The sequence below is a fragment of the Ooceraea biroi genome, chromosome 12, assembly GCF_003672135.1.
Source record: "Ooceraea biroi isolate clonal line C1 chromosome 12, Obir_v5.4, whole genome shotgun sequence".
Lineage (NCBI taxonomy): Eukaryota > Metazoa > Arthropoda > Insecta > Hymenoptera > Formicidae > Ooceraea > Ooceraea biroi.
Window position 1 is genome coordinate 3,033,764 of NC_039517.1, and position 23,649 is coordinate 3,057,412.

Genomic DNA, 23,649 nt, shown 5'->3' on the forward strand with positions numbered 1-23,649 from the left:
GCATGTCCGGTCACTCTGCGCTGTAGGGCGATTCTGTAACTCGTATCGACAGTTTTCGGTATCGTTAACTAGCGACAGCTAATGGCAAAGACGATCTTGGAGAAAAGCGTGGCTCTCATAGGCTGTCGCTACATAACGATAGCGAAAACTATCGATACGAGTCACAGAATAGGCATACCACGGAGGCATACTGTCCCTGTACACCGTCGGTATGACAGATTTCCTAACCTCGAAACTGTCATTTTTCAGTAAGCTGTAACTTTGGTTCTACTTGAGAGCGACGATTTTCCTTCTCGCAATCTTTTTTTAGGACCAAAATATACATTTCTACAAAGTTAGAAGGAAATCGGTGAGGAGGACCCGTCTCCTTCAGTTTTACCCGAAATTTTTCCTATAAAAAGCATTTTATTGTGCAAATGGCAGCACCATCGCGAACAAGTTCCCTAGTCACTCTAGGATTAGTTTCTTTGGCCGTGTTCCAAAATTCACTGCCAGCGCTGAAAAGCTATAGTGTACATGACATAAACTATAGAGTTTCAGCGCTGGTAGTGAATTTTGGAACACGGCCTTTGTTATATCTTCATATCTCACATCACTCACATGCTGTCCTTGTCTCTAAACTCGGCAGCAACCTGCCATCACGGATGCGCAGTCCAATAGTAAATGGTCTATGGTTTTTAAAACAAGTTTGTCTTTTAAATATAATCTTAAAATATTCATCAGCCAATGAAAAAGCTTCATTACTATCTACAGCCTATCCTTAAGATTATCTCTCTATACAATGGACTTGGAATACAGCCTTATTAAGTCCTCATTACACTAATGTTTTATCTCGCATTTTTATCTTTTTTCTCTCTTTATTTGTATATGTCATCCTCTGTCTACCTACTTCATTATATTTTCATGCAAAATGACATTTCCGTCGTGTAACGGGAGATACACGGTGGTACGGTCGTCGCATTGGTTCAGGATCCGAATAATGCGCGAGAACAGTTTCGGACGTTCGAAACTCGTCGAGTCTTGAGGCACAAGTGTCATGCGTCAGAAACGATTACGCTGCTTTCGACAATTATTAACGGGACCGACGTGAATCACGCGTAATCACACGTATTCAACGTACGCAACGCGACGCGACGCGACGCAACGCAAATTGTTTTTCAGGAGTCGAAATATATCATGGAGTTGTGCATTTAGCGTCGAGATCTGAACGTCATCGATCATCGCTCGTCGAGCAAGAATCGCATCTCTCATTATGAAGGTTATTAATGTCGATTGACGTTGATGGAATCGAGTGTGCGGTTATTAGAGATCGGATAGAAGAACTGTTTGGTGAATTCACTCGGTGGGAACGGGACGATCGAAACCACGTCGTCGCACCATGGAGAAGTTCGTGATCGATTTGGATAAAGTGCTCAATGATTTCGAATTTAACGAAGGTATGCGTCTTTATGGGTAACACACGATTTCCACGAATAATTTTGTAAGCAACATTTTTCTGCCTCCAACCTTCAGGATCCGAATGTCAGGTGTCTGACATTTAGAATTTCATAGACTCCCTTATCTCATTTACTTCCTTGTTTGATTGGATTTTTGGAAAGCTATTCTCCCGTGAAATTATCTTCATGTATGTGCAACTGTGTATCAACAGTTAGACATACAAATAGAAATGAGCCATACAGCATCTGCAGATGAACTTGAAACGGTCTTAAATATCTGACTATCAACACTGGCCTATGATCTTTAATTTATTAATTCATTAATTTTATTTATTTGTTATTAGTTTCTTTGTTATATCTTTATATCTCATGATCTTTATGAAGTGATTTATAACAATATAATTTTTAGAAATAATTTAACAGGTACAATTTACTTCCTTAACGTTCAGAATTTTCAGATGTTACGTATCCGATATTTGGAACACATCATACCTTTACTTTTTGCTATGAGATTCTAATTTAATTTTCAAGCAAAAAGATTCCATATTGCATGAAGAGTCACTTTTGAGATACATAACTATTACTACGTTTTATTAAAAACCAAACATGAAATCTGCACTGTTTGCAAAATTATTTACAAAAATGATGTGATACGTAATATAATAGTACAAGTTGTTATGAATTTATGATTCATATATTTACTCTTGCCAGATATCTAGTGATTTCGGATTCTAAATGTTAAAATAAATACCAAAATATATTACCAACAATATAATTAGGCGCTAAAGATGGATATACTGATGTTATTCATGAAACTTTGAGCAAAGACAGAGAAATTGCTTAGTTTTGACTATACAGGCTCTCTTTTATCTTTTCATTTATTATATCCAAGTACATGACACATAAAGATTTAATTGTTTATATATTTATGCAGATTGCGCAGAGCAGGTAACGTCGGTTGCGGCTTCTATGATCGATGCCTCGTCTGCGGAGAATCTCACCAGCGAGTCTGTGCCGCCGAAGACATACAGCTTCAATCCTGAGAAGAATATTGCGATCGACGTGATACCTTCCTTCGAGAAACACAGAGATACCCGGCCGATAGACATCGATTGTAGGCATTCGTTCAGTGAAAGAAGCGTAGCGTCGGCATCGGACGGCAGAGATCTCATAAACAATTTCCCTACGCACGATCATGTCACCGACAACAAGGCAACGGGACAGAAGCTGTGCATACTCTCTCGCACTTCCGATCAGGTGTCTTCGATGATGTACAATGACATATCACACAATCTGGCGCAGAAGCCGCCAAGCAGCGACTCGAAAGACGGCGACAGATATGACAAGAAGCTGAACCAGCCAAATATCAAGCCCAGCATCAGCAACGTGTTTAACAGCTTGAACGAGTACATTAATGCGCCCACTAGGAGCTTGGACTACGTTGAGCCTGTGCTCGACAAGACGGACGATCTAGCCAAAGTGCCCGTAGATACCAGCACTGTGAAGAAGGACTTTAGATCGAGCAAGGCGATCAACAAGGACGCAACTGCGAAGGAAAAAGAAACGACTGATGCGATCGACACAAGTGCCGTGGATTACAGAGACAATCCGCCAGTAAAATTAGGCGCGTTCCTCGAGATTGAGACTGGCGACAAGCGCGATCACGCGATAACAAATATTGCGCCCATTATGCAGCATCCCATTCTGATGCAGCCTGAGAGGGATAACGGCGATGTCTCGGCTTTCACATCAAGTGCAGCCGTTCTGAAACACGACAATGCTGCTGTAAATATAGAAGTATCGAATAATGAGGCAGCTGTTAGCGAAAGGGCCACGCTTAGCAGCGGCGCATTGTCCGAGGAAATTTCCAAAAATACAATTGATAAAGAAAACCAATTAGATTCGAGGATTCAAGATCCGGTTAGCAAATGTATACTCGTCGATAGTAAGGAGGACGTAATAGAATGTCCGAAATTCGATAGGAATATAATGAACAACAGAAGTGATAACGAGGAGGCGGCCAAGTGTTATGACGTTCTCTCCAGTGTGCATGAGACGCACACAATCGATGTCACGTGCGATGATTTTTCTGAGAAAGAGCTCAATCGATATCTATTAGAGCTGGAAGAGGAAGAGGAGGAGAGAGCCAAGACGCGAAATACGTTGTGCGCGGATGACGCTCCGTCATTGTCAACATTATGCGACGACTCGAGAGACGCCAAAGCAAAGCCCGCGAGTCAACGTGAGCGAGATGACGAGGATATCAACGAAGCGCCAATATTCGAGAAAATCATGATCGGTGAGCTTCCAAAAATCTCGGAGGAGGTGTTCCAGGAGAAGGCGAAGAAATTTCCCGTAATCGATTACGGCACAAGCGCGAAGTTTGACGAAAACGTAAACGTTTTTGCGAGGAGGACGGATCCACGAGAGTTTAACGATACGGCGAAAGTCGTGTCGAATGAGAGAGGCGATCAATTAAAACGCGTAGAAAATAACGAGCTGAGTAGAGCGATAAAAGATAACGATGCAACTAGGCCAGTCAGTCAAGATGTAACGGCGCATCAGAATACAGCGAGAGAGCCACAAGCCACGTCCAGCATTATCGTTAGAGAGAAAGCTGCGCTGAAGCCCGAGAATGTTGAGGAGCAATATGATACGAGCCACAACATGTTAAGTACGATACAGAATATTAATATAGGTACGCAATCACAGGGTAACGATGACGACGTCGTCAAAAATTTACTGGAAAGTCGTAACGAGAGGGTACACTGCCGAGATATTACGGAGAGCAACAAAGAAGACGTTCACGATAAGCGAACACACGACGGTAATGCGATTTCCAAGACGGAGATTGTATCTAAGATCGCTGATGTTTCTGCAGTCCCTCAAGTGGATGAAAATGGCCAGGAAGCTGAAAAGCCGTCTCGCCCTCAGACACTGGACATTGTCTCAACGCACAATAAAGATTCTCATGTACTTGGTACGTCATCCCAGCATTTTTTATCCTTGTAATTTTATTATTATATATTTCATCAGTTCTTTATGCAAGTTGATAAAAGTTCAAGGGGGAGAGTTAAAAATAAAGTTACAGCAAAATTGTCACAACTAACTCTCATGCATTTTTTTATTGTGAAAAAAATTTCCAGAATCTTCTGTTTAAAGACATTTGTAATTTTATGTAATCAAAACTAAGATGGACTTTTATAATTTAATATAATTATATATAAATTAATATAATATAATAATAATAAAAATAAAGTATCAATTTCTGTGCACGATTATCATAATATAAATATACATGTACATTAAGATGTGTCGAGTAAAAAAAACGTAATATTGTGATAGAATCTTCGAGTGCCACATCTGGAGAAGCTGAACCCTCAGAAACGGGACCTGTTGTTGAAGAAGATCGGGGCGTTTCGTCAGATGTTTCTGATAATTCTTTAATAGAATGTAACACAGTCTTAGGGAAGCAACCACCGTTCTGGGTTCCGGATAGCGATGCACCTAGCTGTATGTTGTGCGACGTTAAGTTTACCGTACTTAAAAGGCGTCATCATTGTCGTGCTTGTGGCAAGGTATGCAAACAAATGAGATGAAAAACAGAAACGGCTAGTTTTCATATTTTGTTTGACCTCATTCATTGATTTACCGTGCAACATGAGACACGCGTTTAACTTTACGATACGTTTTTCAGGTGCTGTGCAACAAATGTTGCAACATGAAATTCAGATTGGAGTATCAGGGGAACATCGACTCTCGCGTTTGCGTTTCGTGTTATCATGTACTCATGAAAGGTGAGGAGAAATAAAATCTTAACACTTTTGCAGCCGGTAGTTTAGCCAATTCTGAAAGAAACTCAATGTTTTGCAATTAAAACAAAAATAGAAGATGGATAGTCATACATCTTTATATATCGTTTTAATCATTATTTATTTGGAATGATAGTAAGCACAGTTATTAGATAGATAGATAAACAAAATGTATTATACATTTCAAGATTGAAGATGAAAACAAATTTAAAAGAAATGGAATTAAAAATAACAGCAAATCTTTACTTTAGTAAATAACAATTGAAAGCATTCGGCTACAGATCTCGATTAATTGATCGATGATTTTGTATCTGCGACTATCACAGAAATCATTTTCACTTTTGTTAAATATCGGCAAAGGTCCGGCATCTTTGATGTAACATTCAGATATCTCCATATGACAGTCACGTAATACCTAAATCGAAATTAATAATAATTAATCATTAAGTGATCTTTTCAGATTGAAATTTATGAGGACGTATATATTAGTAGTTTTCAGTTTTAGCTACGAAAAAATTATGCCAATGGGTTATTATATTATGATGTTATTAAAACTAATATTTTAATAGCGAAACGTAGGCTTAGTAATTTTCTTAATTTCGCTCAGCAAAATGGAAAAAATAAATTTATGTAATGAATTTATTACACAAACAAATTCTATACGTATACATTTGCATTTTCAGCAGAGAGCGAACAGGGGACGGGCGACTGGCCAACCGGTTATAATTCATGCGCTGGTTGTAGTGACGTCAATTCCCCGCAGGTACGTTGCTCGTGTTTAGATCGATCCTCTTGTCGACAGTCGTAACAGTATATTGAGAGCCCTTTTGAAAATCCTCGCTTGTTAGTGAGATTTAGAAAAGACAATTCGACTGAGTTTATATCTTGATGATAACTGAGTGATCCTCCATTTATCAATCGATATCAGCGAATGGTATTAACTTCTTAAGCGTTGTACGAATATTAATATAAGTCTGTGATATACATAGCACCTATAACAACTTGTTGAATACTTCTGTTTCATTTTTATTCTTGTGCAGACAGTTTGTGTGTACATCGATAGCGATTTAATATAACGATAATATAACGTCTCCTCTTTTTATGCATAAATATAAATCAATAGTTATAACATTCCTTTTCTTAATATAAAAATTTCGAATGTACATTTACGTTGAATTAGAGGAATTTTTTAAGAGAAAGATTTACTATTTTTTCAAAATGACACATACTGAAAATTTATTATTGAAAATATATTACATTGAGAAATCAAATTTATTTTGAAAATGCGGCATATCGATGTGTCCAGCACGTTTAATTATATGTTCAATCTGGAATTGTTCAATTGTTAATGAACATTTTAGATCTCTGTTTTTACAACATAAAGAAATTATGAGATATTTTTAACTAAGATGTATAATTTCTCGAAATATTTTAAATGAATCTTATTAATTATGTTTAATAAGCATCTCCTTGGAGTACGGATTATTATTTGCAATATGTATTTCTCGCACGTTACTGAGTTTACATTACGTCGCAGCATGTATGATTCTTCATTTTTCTTCTTTTGGGTATCGAAAGTGTTTGATTTACTTTTAATAGATTATGCATGTTATTTGCAAGAATAAACGTTGTTTTTGCAGAGCATGTTTTACTATAGCTACGCAAAAGACAATCTGCTTCGTATCTCTAGCTAGAGTCCAGGAAACACGTAGACGTAGCTATATTGAAATAACGCACATGTTATGTGTAGTCGAGTTAAGTCAGTAAAAGGTCCCAAAATTTATGATACAAATTTGTAAACTTTGTTTACGAATATTTATTACGCACTCTCACATAGCTAACGCTAAAACATTTAAAGCGACTCGTTTCTTTATTTATCTTTTTCTCCTTCGATGAATATACTTTAACCAATTTTGTTTTACTTGCTTTTTCATATCACAACGATACAGAGCTTTTTTTTTTAAAAAATTAGAAATTCTCGGATATAAATATAAATTGTCAATTTCAAAGTATGAAACAGTAATGTAGTATGTACATTATTAAATTTTTAATAAAGATTCTAAATTTCAAGATTATTTTCTATTTTTCACAATATTATTTATTTAATATCTTGATTAAATTTATACTCATTATTTCTGCTCGTACGTGTATATGTATATGCATACAAATTATATTTTTATAAAGTAATATTTAATAAAATTTTTATCTATTTTTATATTTCTTATTTTAATAGTATAAAACTTTTCGACGTTTTAATGATATTAAAAACGATAAAACAATCGTTGTTTTGCATTTAAATGTAAATGTGTGTTTTTCTGGATTGGACAATTGGACGAACGTCGATGTCAGAAGTATTCAACAAATGGTTATAGGGGAGACAGCCTAATCCAAATAATCCCATGGAGTACTGTTCAACTATACCACCCTTGCAACAGTTAGCCGGCGGCCTACCACCACCGCCAACAGTGATGGTGCCCGTGGGCGTTCTGAAGCGGGAAGGCTCGAAGCACCGCGCGGAAGGACAAAAATCTGTGATGTTCAGTGATGGTAGGTGAACGTTGCTCATGTTATTGAGCGTTCTTAACTCCTATTTTCTTAGTAATACAAACGAGACAACCAGTCTAGTCTCTAGTAATCAGAAACGTGATTGGCAGTGTTTTAATTGATTTATTATATTATGATTGTACAATAACATAAGAGAGTATGACGATTGTTGTATATACAGGATGTTTCAAGAAATAGGTGGACAACTTTAAGAGTATTCTATTCACTGTGAGGATGAAAAAAGCTATATCAACATGGGTTTGGAAAGGTTTCCTTTCCAAGTTATAAACACTTTTTATTTATAACAAACCGGATCCATAATATGACTTTTTCATCCTTACAGTGAGTAGAATCTGAAACACCCTGTATAATATTACGCACATTCGCGCACGCACAGGGCACAGTTTTAATAGCTAACTACGTGTTAATTACGCAAATTTTATTCTGGAGAAAAGTAAGACGAATATATTTTATAAATATAGATCTATATATATGTATAATTCAATTCAACCTTACATATGTGCATATACAAATACATACGTGCGGCATAGGAGATTAATTATTTCTGATAAAGGATTTTGTGGACTGATAAAGTAATATTTATGAAAAGAAATGTTTTTAATTTTTCTAATGATCATCTCAAAGCATTTGTTTACATTTGGATGATTGTCTGGCCCCCAAGTTTGCCAGATTTCACATTAAATTTTTATAGTCTTTTGTTCTAACTTTTTAATAAAACGCATATATGAATCTATTAATTATTTATACATTTTTTATCTACAGTACGCAGTTTTGCTGTTAAAACCATGGGACATTCAAGATATATGTGTGCGCGTGCCCTTACATATGATTACTAACTTTGAAACTTTGCAATTCTAGGATTGTCCAAAGATATTGATTGTAGTATAATTTCATTCAATTTATGCATTGTCAATTTATGCGTCTTAAATTTGTATTATTAATAGAAAATCACAGAGTCTCAATAATTTCTTTATTTATCTTTTCTTATTCTCTCTTTCTTATCAGTATACGCCATGTAACTCTCTCTACAATTAATCCTATTTTCTATTAAGTTAAATTATACAGTATAACTGTTAATATTTTAGCGGTAATATTTTGTGCTATATTAATAGCAATATACTATTATTAATGATATATACATACGTGCACAATAAATATGTGCACGACATTCGAACGTGATAACGATTATTAGATAACGCAATGCAATATACAATTTATGCAATTATCCTTAATCCACGTATCATTTTTCCTGCATTGTATTTTTTTTGGTTGTTCTCTTTTCGTTCTTTTCTCTCCTTTATATCAGACCATTATTTCTATCGATATTATTTCTTTCTGCCTCTCTGGAAACGTGTCTGTCGCCACGTGGTCAGTTTCCCCGATCTCCTTCCTGTTTGTTTTGTTTTTACGCACCTATAACTAAAACACAGGAATAAGGCCTGGCTGTGACCTGACAGAGCTGGACACGTGTTGGGATCCCAAGCCGCCATACCGCAAACAGGGAAACAAGCGGGTTCTCGCGTCAGGATCTGCATTGGCCGATACCGCGATGAGAAGGCAGAGTCATCCCCCTCTGGACAACGTGACCAACAGCTATATACCGCATGATCCTAATTTATTGCCTCCTACCGTCACCATACACAAAGGCCGTAAGCATATTATATAAAAAAAAGTATAAAATCCGATTAGCACGATTGTCATAAGTCTGAAGCATTTCAAGATTCCAGAGGCGTCTGTCGAGATCTGGCTGTATTGTATTATGTCATTCCACATGTTACCTAAACAAGTTTGATTTGTTTGAGCGAAAGATTTGAGCGACCAATCAAAGTGCAAAGACTTCTATTAACTTTTGTAGAATAATCACTTTTAACACACGACATACAGTCTTATCAATTTCCAAGCTAAATGGATAAATAGAGCTTTGGTTGGCGCGATTTATTATGTGTGAATTAAAATGTGATTTGATATTTTAATTCATACATAGTAAATCGAAGTTTGTATCGATAATCTCGTCCATTCAGGTTTACTCATTTAGTTTTTATTTTGAAAGTTGCAACAAACTGTTAATTAAATTTTAATAATTCTCATCAAGGTTTTAAAAAAGCAAAAAGTTTTGAACAACAAATTAATTTTTGCTAATCGTTCTAGAATATCCATTTTAATATATTATGTTAGACTTATTAATTTTTGCGATGGCAAAAGATTCGAGCAACAAATAATTTTTGTGGATATTTATACAAAGCAGTTAGTCTTGCGAAAAGCGTTTATGTTAGTTTTTACATTAGTACAAGAAACATTATGCATATAATTGAATAATTTTCAAAAATTTCGCAAAAACTGCAGACTTACATAGATTATATTTTCTAAAGTAATAAAGATAAATAAAAATATTTGTCGTACTGTGCTCAGAGCATAACATACAATATACGTTCACATTGTGCTTATGACAATTGTGCGAAAATCTGGAGTTGCAAGTAAATTATATTTATATCACTTTTCTTTTTCCGTTACGAGCAGAAATCACATATCATCCACCTATGGACGAGAACGCGCTTTATAAGACATTGAAGAACGAGTGCGAGCCACCAGTAATGTTCGCAATTAATCGGAATCTCTATGCATATGTAAAAATAACTAATTGTAAGTATAATGCGCATATACACACATACATAAATATACTTATCTCCGCCTATATGTAGAAGATGTTTTTTCACTTGTATTAATTTGTAGTGAATTGTTGCGTGAACAAGATTTGCTGGAACGTAACGTCAAGAGGTCTCGCCTGCGTCGGTCAAGATGAAATTATATTATTAGTTGAAGTGCTGCCGGATGAAACACGGATCCCGAAGGACCTTCTCATATATATTAATCAGCTGTATTTTGAAGCTATTAAGGGTAACGTATCTCGCATACATTTGTATCGATTGTAACTTTATTGATTTCGAATAAGCCAAACTTATAGCGATCTTCCACTATAAAAACTAATTAATTTATAATACATTATATAATATACTATATAAATAATACATTAATGTTTGATAGCGTTACTGCATGTACAATTTGATATTATTTGTCGTCTTGGTATTAAAATAGCATCACAGTATTTTGATTCGTCTAATATATTAATATTGATATTATTATCAATATATTAATTTCGAGGATATCATTAATATTTCAACAATAGTAATCATTAGCATTTTAAATCGCAATGAATAACTTTCTGTTGCATTTCTTCATGCAGGTAACACGATGACGGAACTGGGATTTTTAGTATACCAAGGTGGCAATCTGTTGGGCTCGCGCGAACACACAGGGTTTCTCTTTATTCGTCAAACGTTACAGTGTTTACAGAAGATTATTTTACCACCAGCACCTTTCCTGATTGGGCTCTTAGTTCATAGGTGAATATAATGCACAATATTGTTTTGGTGTATATGCACGAATAATCAATTTGGCTCTCAAACTGGAATCTTTTTTTCTTTTTTGAAGAAATCGTTTTTTGTTTTGTTTCCGATCCTTCGAAACGACGAAATTTTCTCTCATATTTTTGTATTACATATCAAAGAGAAAATATTTTGACAAGATTTTTGGATGATCGATAAGAAGAGTACGCTGTACATTTATCTGGTTATTGTAATTTCATTTGTATTTTTTGATATTTATCAGGTGGGAAACTCCGTGGGCTAAGGTGTTCCCGTTAAGGCTTCTTCTACGTCTCGGCGCGGAATATCGTTATTATCCTTGTCCATTGGTATCTGTTCGTTTCCGGGATGCGTTGTACTTCGAGATTGGACACACCGTCATGAAAGTATTAGCGGATTTCAGGAACTTTGGATACACTTTACCTGGTGTGCGAGGTCTGACGATTCATCTTAAGAATCGAACGACGGACGTTATGTTTCCCAGGAATCGATACGATCAAGTCATAAAGGGGCTCCATAACTCGAACGACCACGTGTTGGCTTATGCATCGAACTTCAGTATAGCTGCAGACTCGCATCTGGTTTGCATACAGACGAACACAGGTGACGAGAGCAGTTACCAGACGCAAGCGATAAACATTCACAATAAACCAAGAACAGGTGAGATTGTAAATAATTATATATATTGTTGAATTCACAAATTAATTTGATAATTTTGCAACAAAATATATTTATATAAAACATATGCAATAATTTTAATAATTAATGTTATATTATTATATAATATGATAAGCTTTTAGATCGTTACGATATGTCACGCATGTGCACATATTATATACAACATGTAACAGTTGGTGTAATTATATTGCATACTCATATCATGCTTTTTTATTTTTGTGCAGTAACCGGAGCCAGTTTTATCGTTATCAATGGTGCTTTGAAATCATCAATGGGACTTTCTGCCAAGTCTAGTATCGTAGAGGATGGATTAATGGTAGAAATAATGCCGGAGAAGATGGAATCCTTGAAGGCTGCTCTGAAAAATATGCAGGACTTTTCAATCGGCTGTGGACGCCAGGGAGCGTCAGAACCGGACGAGACCGTGAACATAAAATGGGTCGACAACGATGTGCAGTTCAACTTGGGGTAAATTCTTTCAATCAATTTTAGCGCGCGCAAATCTTCGTTTCTTATACTCTTTAGATTTAGATTATAATAAATAATCTTTGTTTATTATATCAGCTATTATATGACTCAGCTCTGTATATGAAGTTTAGCCGATTTTCCTCAATCAAAGAGAGTTTTAATATAATAAAGTTATATGTAATCATTAAATAACGAACTCTATTGTCTATATTTCCGTGACTATAGTTTTTTTTGTATGTCTTTCATATATCTTCTTATATTATTTAATAACATATAATAACTTTTTATGTTGTCAGAGTTAAGAGTCCCATTGATGGGCAATTGATGGATGGCATACCGTCTATTAGAGTGCACAATGGTACCGACTACAAAGGGACGACCCGATTTATACGCTGGACGGAAGTGTTTATTATAAAAGTATATATATTAGATATACTAAATTGCTAAAAAAAATATGACAGAAATTGTAGATAGAAATTGGGGAAATTTGAATGAGAATAACTCTCTCTTTGTCTCTCCGAAGAATCTGACCAGTTATCTACCTGTGGTGGCATATTAGGTAATGCCAATGTCGATGGTAATAAAAAAATTGATGAAAATATACAGGTAATTCTGGAGCAGTATAACTATATGAGAAAAAAATCATATGAGTCTTTTTCTTCGAAGTATTTAATCGAAGGAAAAGTCTAAAGTTTGTGATTCCGTGAATGAAATTTGTGAAAAAATATTTTGTTTTTTAATTTCACGTATTCCGCTGAAATAGGTTAAAGTAGATATATTACCATTAAAATTGGAAAAGTATGTATGACGATTCATTGAGTAGTTATTTTCATTCAAATTTCGCCAGTTTTGCCTACAATTTTTCTACGTCAATTTTTTGGGCAGAATATTATATATAAAATACATAAAAATCATATGTATAAAAGTCGAATAATTAGAAAAAAATATTTCCAAAGTCAGATGATCATTCAAGTGGCGTGAACGATCCCGTGGATATAAACAAATTGTCGGGGAGCATAGCAAAGGCGACGTGCGCAGCGCTGGTCAAGTTGTTGGACCTTCTGGCGACGGCGGGTTTAACGAAGCTCGGTGTACGGGCAACGATCCATCCAGACAACGTAAATATATTTTTCTATTCTATTTTTGTAGTTCTGAATTTTTGCAAAACATTTGTTACACTTATAACGTGTGACTAACATTAAACTTATACATGTATGCGCGTGTATGTATATATACAATGTTTAACTTGCATATGTAGGTGGGCTACGAGGCCGGAAGCGAAGGTACAAAATTGCCGCCGATCTACATGAAGAGCTTGGATAACGAGTTGATTCAGGTTTTACACAAAGCCGCACAGAGTAGTCAGGACGCTCATACAGTACTGGAATTGATATTCTTCGTATTAGAGGATTGAATAGAAGAGAAAAGGAGGCAAATGTGATGGAATAATTAGTGAAACAGCGAGCGTATATTCCATATTTTGTAATGATTGATATTTAGGATAGTATCGAATGACTTTGATTCAACGTGCAATTTTGCGTAATATTACGGCACAGTGATTACATCGTTTCTATGTTTACCTTTAATCGCATACAATTTGTTTTGTAATTTAAAATGTATTATTTTTCTAGTTTTTCCGTATATTGCGATCACGAAACAAGCATTTTTGATATTGTTTTAAAATCCCACGACGAATTATTGATGTAAAGAATCTTTTGTATCAAGCATCGACGAGCGGGAGGAGGTAACGAAAATGATGTTCGGAGCAACGTTGGGTGTCTGTGAGGAGAAGCCTCACTTCAACTTCTTCGTTTGCAAGGAAAGCAGTATTGAATGAATTTATGTACAGGAGTGTATAACTTATTTATAACATGTATAGTCAATTTGTAGAATAATAATATGAATTTATGTATCGCTTGTTACTTTTGTTTCGTTATGCTAATTATGCTAACGATGCGTTTTCTCTGCAAATGAAAAATAAGAAGATGAGGATAACGCGCGTTATACGATAATGAATTGCGTTCGCATTGTGATTCGCTGTGATTAAAGATTTATCGATCGTGGGAACGTCGGTTTTGCGATTGATTTAATTAAGACTCGATCGATGTAATTGACACGTTGCTGGCCGCTCAGGGAGATCTCTCTGTTTCAAAACGGATCATTGAACGAAATTTGAATTTAGTTCTCCAACAATTGAATCTAGAGAGACGTGATGGATTCTGAATTTTATATGATTTGTGATTTGTATGATTCATCGCCATGCTAGAAATTATCAGTTTAAATTAGGACATTGTCCTTGCGTGTCATGAATTCATGGACGCCCGGAGCGGGGGGCAAGGAGGGGCAATTGCCCCCCCTGGAATTGAAAAATTGCAATGTTAAAATTCTAAGTCATAAGCAAAAAACGAAAAGAAAAGAAAACAAATAAATAATACACATAAATTATATATCTGGTATAATAAGTTTCGAAATGAAAATTTTCCTTGTTTTTTACTTGAGTTTCCTATTTTTAGAGAGACCTTAAGGTTTTGCCCTCCCCCTTGAATTTTTTTCTGCGGGCGCTCACGGTCATGATGTTTACACTCAGGCGGTTGGCAGTGTGTTAAGGTTTCAATCTTTGGAACAATATGTAATAGGTATTGTCGATTTTTTTTTAGAGAGAGAGAGAGAGATTAAGTATTATATTTTGAATAAATAATTTTACATAAACAGATCTGTACGTAAAGATATTTTTTAGAAGAGAGTCTCATGAACGGACATTTTTATTCGATATTGTAATCAAACTGCTATATAGAATGTTATATTTATTGCCAAAGACTTACGCAGAATGTATTCTTTGTTAATGTAAATATCTGTTCTCAATTGTGTGTTTTGTAAAGTAAACGGAGATATGTACACGTTTTTATTTATAATTTGCAGCATTTTCATATAAGATTTTCTTATAATATTATGGATGCTAATATATTGGTTCAAAATGGCAATTGTTGAACGGCTACTCAAGCTCACAGACGAATTGCCGTACGAACGTAATGGAAATGCGCGCGCAAGGGAACTAATTCGCGAATATTATTCCCATCGAGGAGCATATACTTCTCCATCGATAATATTTTATATATAGCGAGTCCTTTGCGAGTGGCACGAGGACGACTTGTGTAACGCAGTACTGTAATGTAATTATTACTGTATATTTATTGTTGTATAATAAAATACCGTGTTAAATACATATACACACAACACGTACACACATGTACACATCCATATATACATAGAGCTTGTGTTGTCAAGCGAACAGCGTCTCGTTATTCGACTTTAACTGAATGATCGACGTGTATCCGTGCGCTACCCCCGTATTTGCACGTATAAGGATGTTAATAAAATATTTTGTTACAATTATGCATTATTCCTTTTATTAAGATTTTAACTATGCGTTACAAGTATAAACAAATTTCGGGTACCCTTTATTGTTCTTTTAATATTCAGCGATGTAGTATTGGTAATAAAATATTGCATGTGCGCCATACGTGTTTGCTGTGTCGTTGTCAGGGTAACCGAAGCTCTATAACGTACGCTAATTTACTTGCAATGACAGATTATCTTGGCAGGTCTTGCTCGGTGCTCAGTACTCAGATCTACTCAACCGTTTGCCGCGTTGCGCTTACAGTGTGTTAACAAGCGTAGAGTAATTAATTCAAAGCGTTTCTTCAGTTCAAAACACCTTCAAGAAGATCACCGTAACGTTGCCTCATGAGCGAAAACGTGAAATTTATTGTGACAGAGATAAACAAGCTATTAGGACGGAATTACAATTTAATTGGGTTCAATGCCTTAAGTCCTGAAGATTTATTACAGGTATTAGTTAATTATAATTTATCACCGCTTCACCGTCATAGTGATAACATGAATGAAGAAAACGAATTGGATAGATTAGGCATAATTAATTCGGAAAGTTTAATATTGTTTGCTAGATATTGTGCAATGTTTTGATGAAGATACAACAACAAGATGATGCTAATGCTAGATTGGATTCTCCGGAAGAAATATCTATATATATTTTAACAACCCTCCGGATACTTAATTATCAGCCGGATGTGGATCCAATAACATTCAGGTACGTTTTTAACATCTTGAGTAAAATAATTATATTCTATCTACTCTGTCGGATCTTGTTGCAAGTATAAAATCTAAGAAGAAAGATATTAATATATTCAGGCAAGGTTTAGTTCGAGGCGAAATTGAGATCATTCATCCCATACTGACATGGCTTTTGACGCATATCGATGTGGTTCGGAAAAGGGCGTATTTGTCACGATTTCTCGTCAAGGTAACATTTAGGATTTAAGCATGTATATGTAATATGAACATTTTACAAAATAGTAATTTTATAAAAATTAAAAGTAGTTTATAAAAATAAGAATGTGATACAAAAATAAAAGAAAATAATGCAAAAGAAAATAAATATAAAATTGTGAAAAATCATTATAGATAGAAATTCCGCCGGAATACTTAGGGGACTCGGAAATATCTCTTTTACACGAACAGTATTTGTCTCTGCTCGACAAATTTAAAGCCGTGCACAAGGAAAGGGAAATTGGAAAAAAAGTACGTATGTTGTGAGAATCTCTTTAGTCTTGTTACTTTAGTAATGACATTTTGTTATATAGAATGTCGAGACCGCCGCTGAACTTGCAACGGATCTACAAGCGATGGAAAAAGAAAAGGAAGTATGTGTTTAATGCTGATAATTTTAGCCAAATATGTGATGCTACTTCTCTCTCTCTCTCGCACAGTGTCAATGGAAAAATTAGATTAATTGAGCATGAGTGAATAATGAGCGCAATTTCGAAAGTTTATCCATAGTATTTAAATATTATGTTCTTATTATTAATAAACGCATTAATATTAATTAATATTATATCACTTAATATTAATGAACACACAAGAGCGTAAAAACGCGATTGACGGTGCGTACCAATTCAATTATGTTAGTTTTGCTTTGGACACTTTTTAGCGGAGTTAATAATAAACCTTTAGCGTTACCTTCGTTGAAGAAAATTTAAAGCAAGATCGAAACATTCAAATTTGTTCAATTTTAATTGATAAGGAATTGAGATATGCACCGTCGATCGTTTTAGGCTTTCTTCTTATTCTATTTATTAAGTTGTCCGAAAAATCCATACGGATCTTTTTAGCAAAATTAAAATATAGAATTTTGTATTAAGAATTATACAAAGTTAATATAAAGTCTTAATACAATAAGCTTTGCGTTTAAATTTTGTTAAAAAAATCCGCATGGACTTTCCGGTCAATCTAATATATTAATATTATTAATAGAATATTATTTATTATTATTCCAATCGTTATTAAAATTTTATTTTTTGTAACAGGCGGTGATAGCGCGCATCGGTAAAATCAAGTTAAAGGCCGAGCCTGCACTGCATCTACTTAACGCCTGTAAATTATTACGCGCGGAAAGGGACAAGGAGCGCGATTTAATATCACAAAAAGAACAAGAGGCAGATACCATATCCGATTTGCAAGTATGTTTTTTATGAGGTGTTACAAATCTAGATTATTTAATCTGACAAAAAGGTATTTTGCAAATTATGCACTGTATATGATGTTAACAAAATATCGTTTGTCATGTCCCATATAGAATATATCCAATCATTAAATGTTTATTATAGAAACGCAATGATCGAAATTAATAGATTTGAGAGCGACATCATAACAGCAAAAATATTACACAACAAAATAATTTGTGTTAAATTTAACACATTTTAAATGTTTCAAACTCATTTTTTGTGTTAATTTAACATAATGCTATAATAATGCTAATAAATAATCAAATAATATGTCAACATTTAGAAGCGAATTTTATATGAAGTAAATATATTTATATTAGTTAAAGTTTACTTAAGGAAAATGTTATTTATATGATTCGCATAACATCGCATTGCGTGTCATCATCGTGTTAATGTTTGAAAAAGGTTGATTTAACATACGGTGAATTTTATTAACATAAGAATTTTAACAAGGACGAGTTTCTAACAGAAATACAAAATGTTGTTTTGTATACAAAAGTTAAATAGAGCTCACCGATGTAAAAAATAGAAAAGTACGAAAGATAGTTAATTTTCAACGCGTTCCCAATAACACGTGAAGCTCGTCACTGATAAAATAGATTTTAGTAAATTTTATTAAATTTATTACTTGATTTGTGTCGTGTTTTCGCTGTTTGATATGTCTCAAAAACTATAAGTTAATTGATTTTGTCATCTATATGTCAGCGAAATTTTTCCAACTCTGTAGGCCCATCCAAAGAAAGAAAATACCGCACATCTGTTAGAATCTCTTAACAACTATGAGTGTCAGATGACACTTGACAGCGAGAGATGAAATCACGATGTGAGCAACGAGCTTCATGTGATATTGGGAGCACGTTGAAAATTAACTCTCGTACTTTTCTATTAATAGTAATTAATTAATAGTAATATGATTATGCGGCAGGAAAATGATGCTATTATATTATTTTCATTTATTATGTCTTCGAGGAAATCATTAAAAACGCGTCATGTTATCTATTACGTGGTGATGTGGAAATAATAACATCCTATCATTTTCCTGTCACATACTCATATTATTAGTAATGAAGTACACTATAGTAAAGTATACTATAGTAAAGACATTTTGTATAATAAATATTAGATTGATCAAAAATTTCCGTTGGATGTTTGGTTTATTAAATTAAGTCAAATATAATTGAATAAGTGAATACATTCTCTCCTTTTCTCTTTTTCTTTATTTTATATTGTTATCGTAATATTAATGTTTTGGGATCTTGTAAATATTGAGTTATTTCGATTTGTTTGTTGAATAACAGATGCGAGGCATCTTTCTTTGAGTTTACCTATAAAACCTGTCCTATTGCTTAAATTAAATTAAATTCAATAAAATCATTCGTATATGTGGTAATAAATTATTCAAATGAAGACCCGAAAGAGAATTTAAGAGTCGTGATTAAATCTGCTAGAACATTATTAATATTTAATTGCTGCCATAGTTCACACTAAGAAATAACTTGCGAGCACTCACGATTAAATCTTTTTATTGCATCCCAGAATTCTCTTCAACGAGTTGAACGTGAATTGCACACGTTGGAGCGCAAGAGTATTGGACTCACGCCGCAAATATTGATCCAACATTTGACTGAAGAAGTAACAGTGCAATCGATAATTGTAAAGGAAAAACTTCCGTTTGAATTAAACGCGAAGAAAAACCGAATGAAAGCTCTGTCGATGGCGAAGGAATACTCTTATTTGGGCCCGGATAAAATTGCTGCTATGAGGAACGATTTGGACACGATACTGAAAGACATACAGAATCTAGTAGAATCCAAAGTGCGTATGTTAATAACACAATCATATTAATTATATTCAATTAGTATAATTATATCATATAATAATAATTATATGTACATATATGTATATATGTATATATACACTAATTATTATATAAAATAATAAAAGATGATAAGACATCTGGCTCAAGTGCTATTGACTTGTTGTTAATCATTTTTCAGGTATCTAAAAATGATACTGACAAAGTGGAGCCGTTCAGACAACAAGCAGCTGCTGTAGGAAATATGAAACGGAATGCACTCGAACGTTTGGAGAAGATCGAGAACTCCTTGGAAGAATTGCAATTAGGACTGAAAGAGAAGCAGGATTATTCAAAGACTTTGCAGGAGACATTGGCACCCAAAGCGGAAGAGTTAAAAAAGTACGTCAACCGTTTGAAAACCAAGAGCGCGGTATACAAGCGTTGCAAAATGGAGATAGCCGGCCTAAAAGCGGAAAATGGTGCACTTCTTCGAACAGCAGTTATCTTGGATGGACAGGTACTGCAATAGGCGACATTTCTCTCCCGGATTTGTCCCAAATATATTAATAACTGAATATGGACTCTTATACTCTATTATGATTTCAGATCACGAATTCCTATCCGATGGAGACTGTATCTAAAGTTATAATTCCGGAGAATTACGCAACAGATAACGCGTTAGCGACGAATACGCAATTGTCTCAGACAATATTGGCTCTAGGGACCAATCTTGCTCCACTCATAAAAGGTAACAATAAAGCCATTCCTGCAAAATTAAGTAATTTATTGGCAACAATCATGCAAAGCTTGTTTAGTGAAGAATGTTTTATCAGTACTTTACTATTTAATTTTTAGCATGCAATTTAAATTTGTATTATCCAATTGTTATTTTTTAGTATTTATTTATTGTTATTTTATTATTATATTATTTAATTATTATTGATTGATTATGTCGATATTAAAAAAACCTCTTGTGTGTATGTTATAATGTAAATAATAATATTTCCTGATATTAGGCATCGATTAACAGATTAAGTTAAATATTTATCATGGTTTTTTTAAAAATTTGTTAAGTAGTTGGTAATTTTCTTAGATAAATTAAATCGGGTGAATAAAATTTTTGTGTTTGAGGAATTGAAGCTTTTGGTACAAAAGTTTAAGAAAACTTGTTTAAAAACATGTCTTATAACGTATAAATATATATTCATACATACTATAGAAAAAAATATGATGTTATATGTGTACATCGTGTTATGTGTATACATTATAAAATAATTATATTATATGTATATGGTAGATATCAAAGTATTACGGCAAACTGCGCGCGAAACTAATGAGAGGTATCAAAAGGCATGCAAGAGTCATAACACGGTAGAGACAAGTATGAAGAATACGACGAGCGATTTATTATCCGAAACGCAACGAATAAAGGAAAATTTGATAAAGGTAATTTATGCACTTATTACTTAGCAAATAAATGTGATAATCTTTATTAAATTAATTTAATAAATAAATTTAATAAACATAATGTTGTATGTCTTATCGTAGAATACAGAGGAAAAAAAGCAATTACAAGAAAGAATTGCAAGGATGAAAATTACCGAAGAAAGATTACGTAGTGAAGCAAAGGTGAAAATATAGAGCAAATATTCTGAAATATTAGTAATTATTAGCAATGAAAAGATTCATAAAGATTCCTTTCTCAGACTAAGAGTGACTTAAACAATGTGGGGAAAAAATTGAAACAAGCACTGCAGGATGACATTGTGTCAGGAGAAGAAACCGCAAAACATTTAAACAAGGAACGCGAAAGAATGAAGCAGTACACTGCGCAGTACGAAATTCAAACGCAACAGTGGAATAATATTATCTCGTGAGTAACATTTTATATATGTACAAAGGCTAAAGGATAGCACTGATTCGCTAAAATTTACTTAACAATAACTCTTTCGTTAAGCATCGTAGAGAAAAATAATTTTAGACTTTTTGACTCAACTTTCCATAAGGAATAACGCTATGTACTTAGTGGGCGGTGTAAAATTAACATCCTGTACATGTACATACATACATACATACGCAACAAAAAAGTATTAATTTAGCAGACATCTCATAAGTTAATAAGAACACATACAATTTGAACGATGCAAACTTACATATAATATATTTCTGATAAATATGTGAATTTACATATATTAAGGCGATCCTGGAGTCGTCTGTATTACCGACGGAATCGGTGATTTTCCTGCATTTTTCAAGAAATATATCTTTTTATTGAATTCACAGAATGAAAAATCCTTTTCCACGATGAAAGTACACACAATAATGTAGTGTGGAAAATAGGACTTAACTTTCCACACTACATTATTGTGTGTGCTTTCATCGTGGAAAAGGATTTTTCATTCTGTGAATTCAATAAAAAGATATATTTCTTGAAAAATGCAGGAAAATTACCGATTTCGCCGGTAATACAGACGCCGCGACGGAGTTCACTGGCCACTCCAGGATCACCTTAATTGTGCATATTTATTGTGTGTAATTTGTTTACATAATAATAATAATAATAATTTAGCATATTAATTACGAATTGATCTTAATTATAATCTTATTTAAAAAATAAAAAATGGAGTTTAAAAAACTTAATATGCGCACGTATGCAATTTTATATTACATTAATAAGGCATTGTTTAAAAATTAAAGCTTATATCATATATCCATTAAACGTATACTTTTTTATATTGCATGCTATTAAGATTGTAAGAAAATATTACGCAAAAAAAGTAAATTTCTGGCTACATGTTGTGAATCGAAATGGAAATATATTATAATAAGAAATTTTGATAATGAAAATAAATTAAGATTAGAGACAACCTCTTAGGAATTTATTAATAACTTTTTAATAAACAACGAGCGATGGTTAGAACGTTTTGCAAACTAGTCAGAGTCTTCTCCTTGACAATTAATATATCAAGATCATTGAAATCAATGAGATTACCTCTAATCTTAACATTTACCGACATATTTTAGTAATCTTAACAGATTCTGATATCAAATTCTGATATACATATTTTGCATATTCCAGAATTTTTTCATGCAAGATTCGGTGTGCTGAAGAAAGCAAACAAACGGATGGTATAGTGGTGCGAAGAGGGGATGCCGAAACTCTCGTGTTACAATGATGTGTTAATATTTATATTAATATTTTTGATATTTTTAGACATATTTTTGGATATTTAAAGATTTTCGGGAGGAGGGAGGCACTCGAAACAGTTTTTGGTTTAATACAATAGAAATGCGATCACGATTATTATAGAATCACTGTGGCCGTTGACTCGGCGCTTTTCAGGGTTCAAGGAAGACGATCAGGACAGTTTAAAAATCGTTCTCGTCTCGCGAATGAAGTTTATTTGTTAACAGAATACGTGGCAGGCGGACGGTATTTCTAGCAAGCGTTTTCGGAAATCCTGTACGCGACAAAATACTTTTACGATCGCAATGTTCGAAAGCAATTTAAACCTTATGCATTCGTAATACCGAATGTTCGCTACCTCGCGGAATCATCGGAGATAAATTTCAACGCAATAATTCTCGGAATTCTCACATAATGACACATACAACAAACGTTGCCGAGAAAACATTCGAAATTTAGCTGAATGACAAATAATATCTATTTAGCCGTTAGACTTTTTTATAAAAATATAAACAGAAATAAACGAAAAATAAATAATAACATTGTATTTGCTAGTCGTTAGACAAAATGCTTAGCATGAGGTGGACGCGATGTCTTGACGGAGCGCAAATAAGCGATTAGAGCGAGATAATTTTAAGGCAATCCTAAACGCATTTGCTAAGAAATATTTGTGTAAAATAAAACTGGAGATGTGTATATTA

At 33.9% G+C, this 23,649-nt stretch overlaps 2 protein-coding genes across 7 annotated transcripts; both read left to right on the forward strand.

Annotated features, from left to right (window-relative positions):
• Positions 1-815: 815 nt before the first annotated feature.
• LOC105281542 lies at positions 816-15,771 on the forward strand. 5 transcript variants are annotated; one of them, XM_011342828.3, is made up of 15 exons: positions 816-1,436; positions 2,371-4,416; positions 4,782-5,014; positions 5,134-5,233; positions 5,935-6,011; positions 7,621-7,795; positions 9,244-9,462; positions 10,331-10,453; positions 10,544-10,708; positions 11,055-11,214; positions 11,480-11,895; positions 12,138-12,381; positions 12,678-12,798; positions 13,338-13,499; positions 13,640-15,771. In XM_011342828.3, exons 1-15 carry the CDS (start codon positions 1,379-1,381, stop codon positions 13,793-13,795), a joined length of 4,455 nt encoding a protein of 1,484 aa, XP_011341130.1. In that variant the 5' UTR covers positions 816-1,378; the 3' UTR covers positions 13,796-15,771. The 5 variants fall into 5 exon arrangements, with proteins under 5 accessions (XP_011341130.1, XP_011341129.1, XP_011341132.1 ...); XM_011342827.3 differs by having other exon boundaries at positions 818-1,436; positions 5,932-6,011; XM_011342830.3 differs by having other exon boundaries at positions 818-1,436; positions 5,932-6,011; positions 7,684-7,795.
• A 97-nt stretch (positions 15,772-15,868) lies between these two features.
• On the forward strand, positions 15,869-23,478 carry LOC105285115 (intraflagellar transport protein 81 homolog). Of its 2 annotated transcripts, none has more exons than XM_026974057.1 (13): positions 15,869-16,230; positions 16,347-16,489; positions 16,591-16,702; positions 16,864-16,980; positions 17,043-17,102; positions 17,766-17,918; positions 19,500-19,778; positions 19,961-20,278; positions 20,368-20,509; positions 21,059-21,207; positions 21,310-21,390; positions 21,468-21,634; positions 22,841-23,478. In XM_026974057.1, the coding sequence occupies exons 1-13, from the start codon at positions 16,126-16,128 to the stop codon at positions 22,935-22,937; spliced, it is 1,923 nt and encodes a 640-aa protein (XP_026829858.1). In that variant the 5' UTR covers positions 15,869-16,125; the 3' UTR covers positions 22,938-23,478. The 2 variants fall into 2 exon arrangements, with proteins under 2 accessions (XP_026829858.1, XP_026829859.1); XM_026974058.1 differs by having other exon boundaries at positions 16,138-16,230; positions 16,329-16,489.
• Positions 23,479-23,649: the final 171 nt, after the last annotated feature.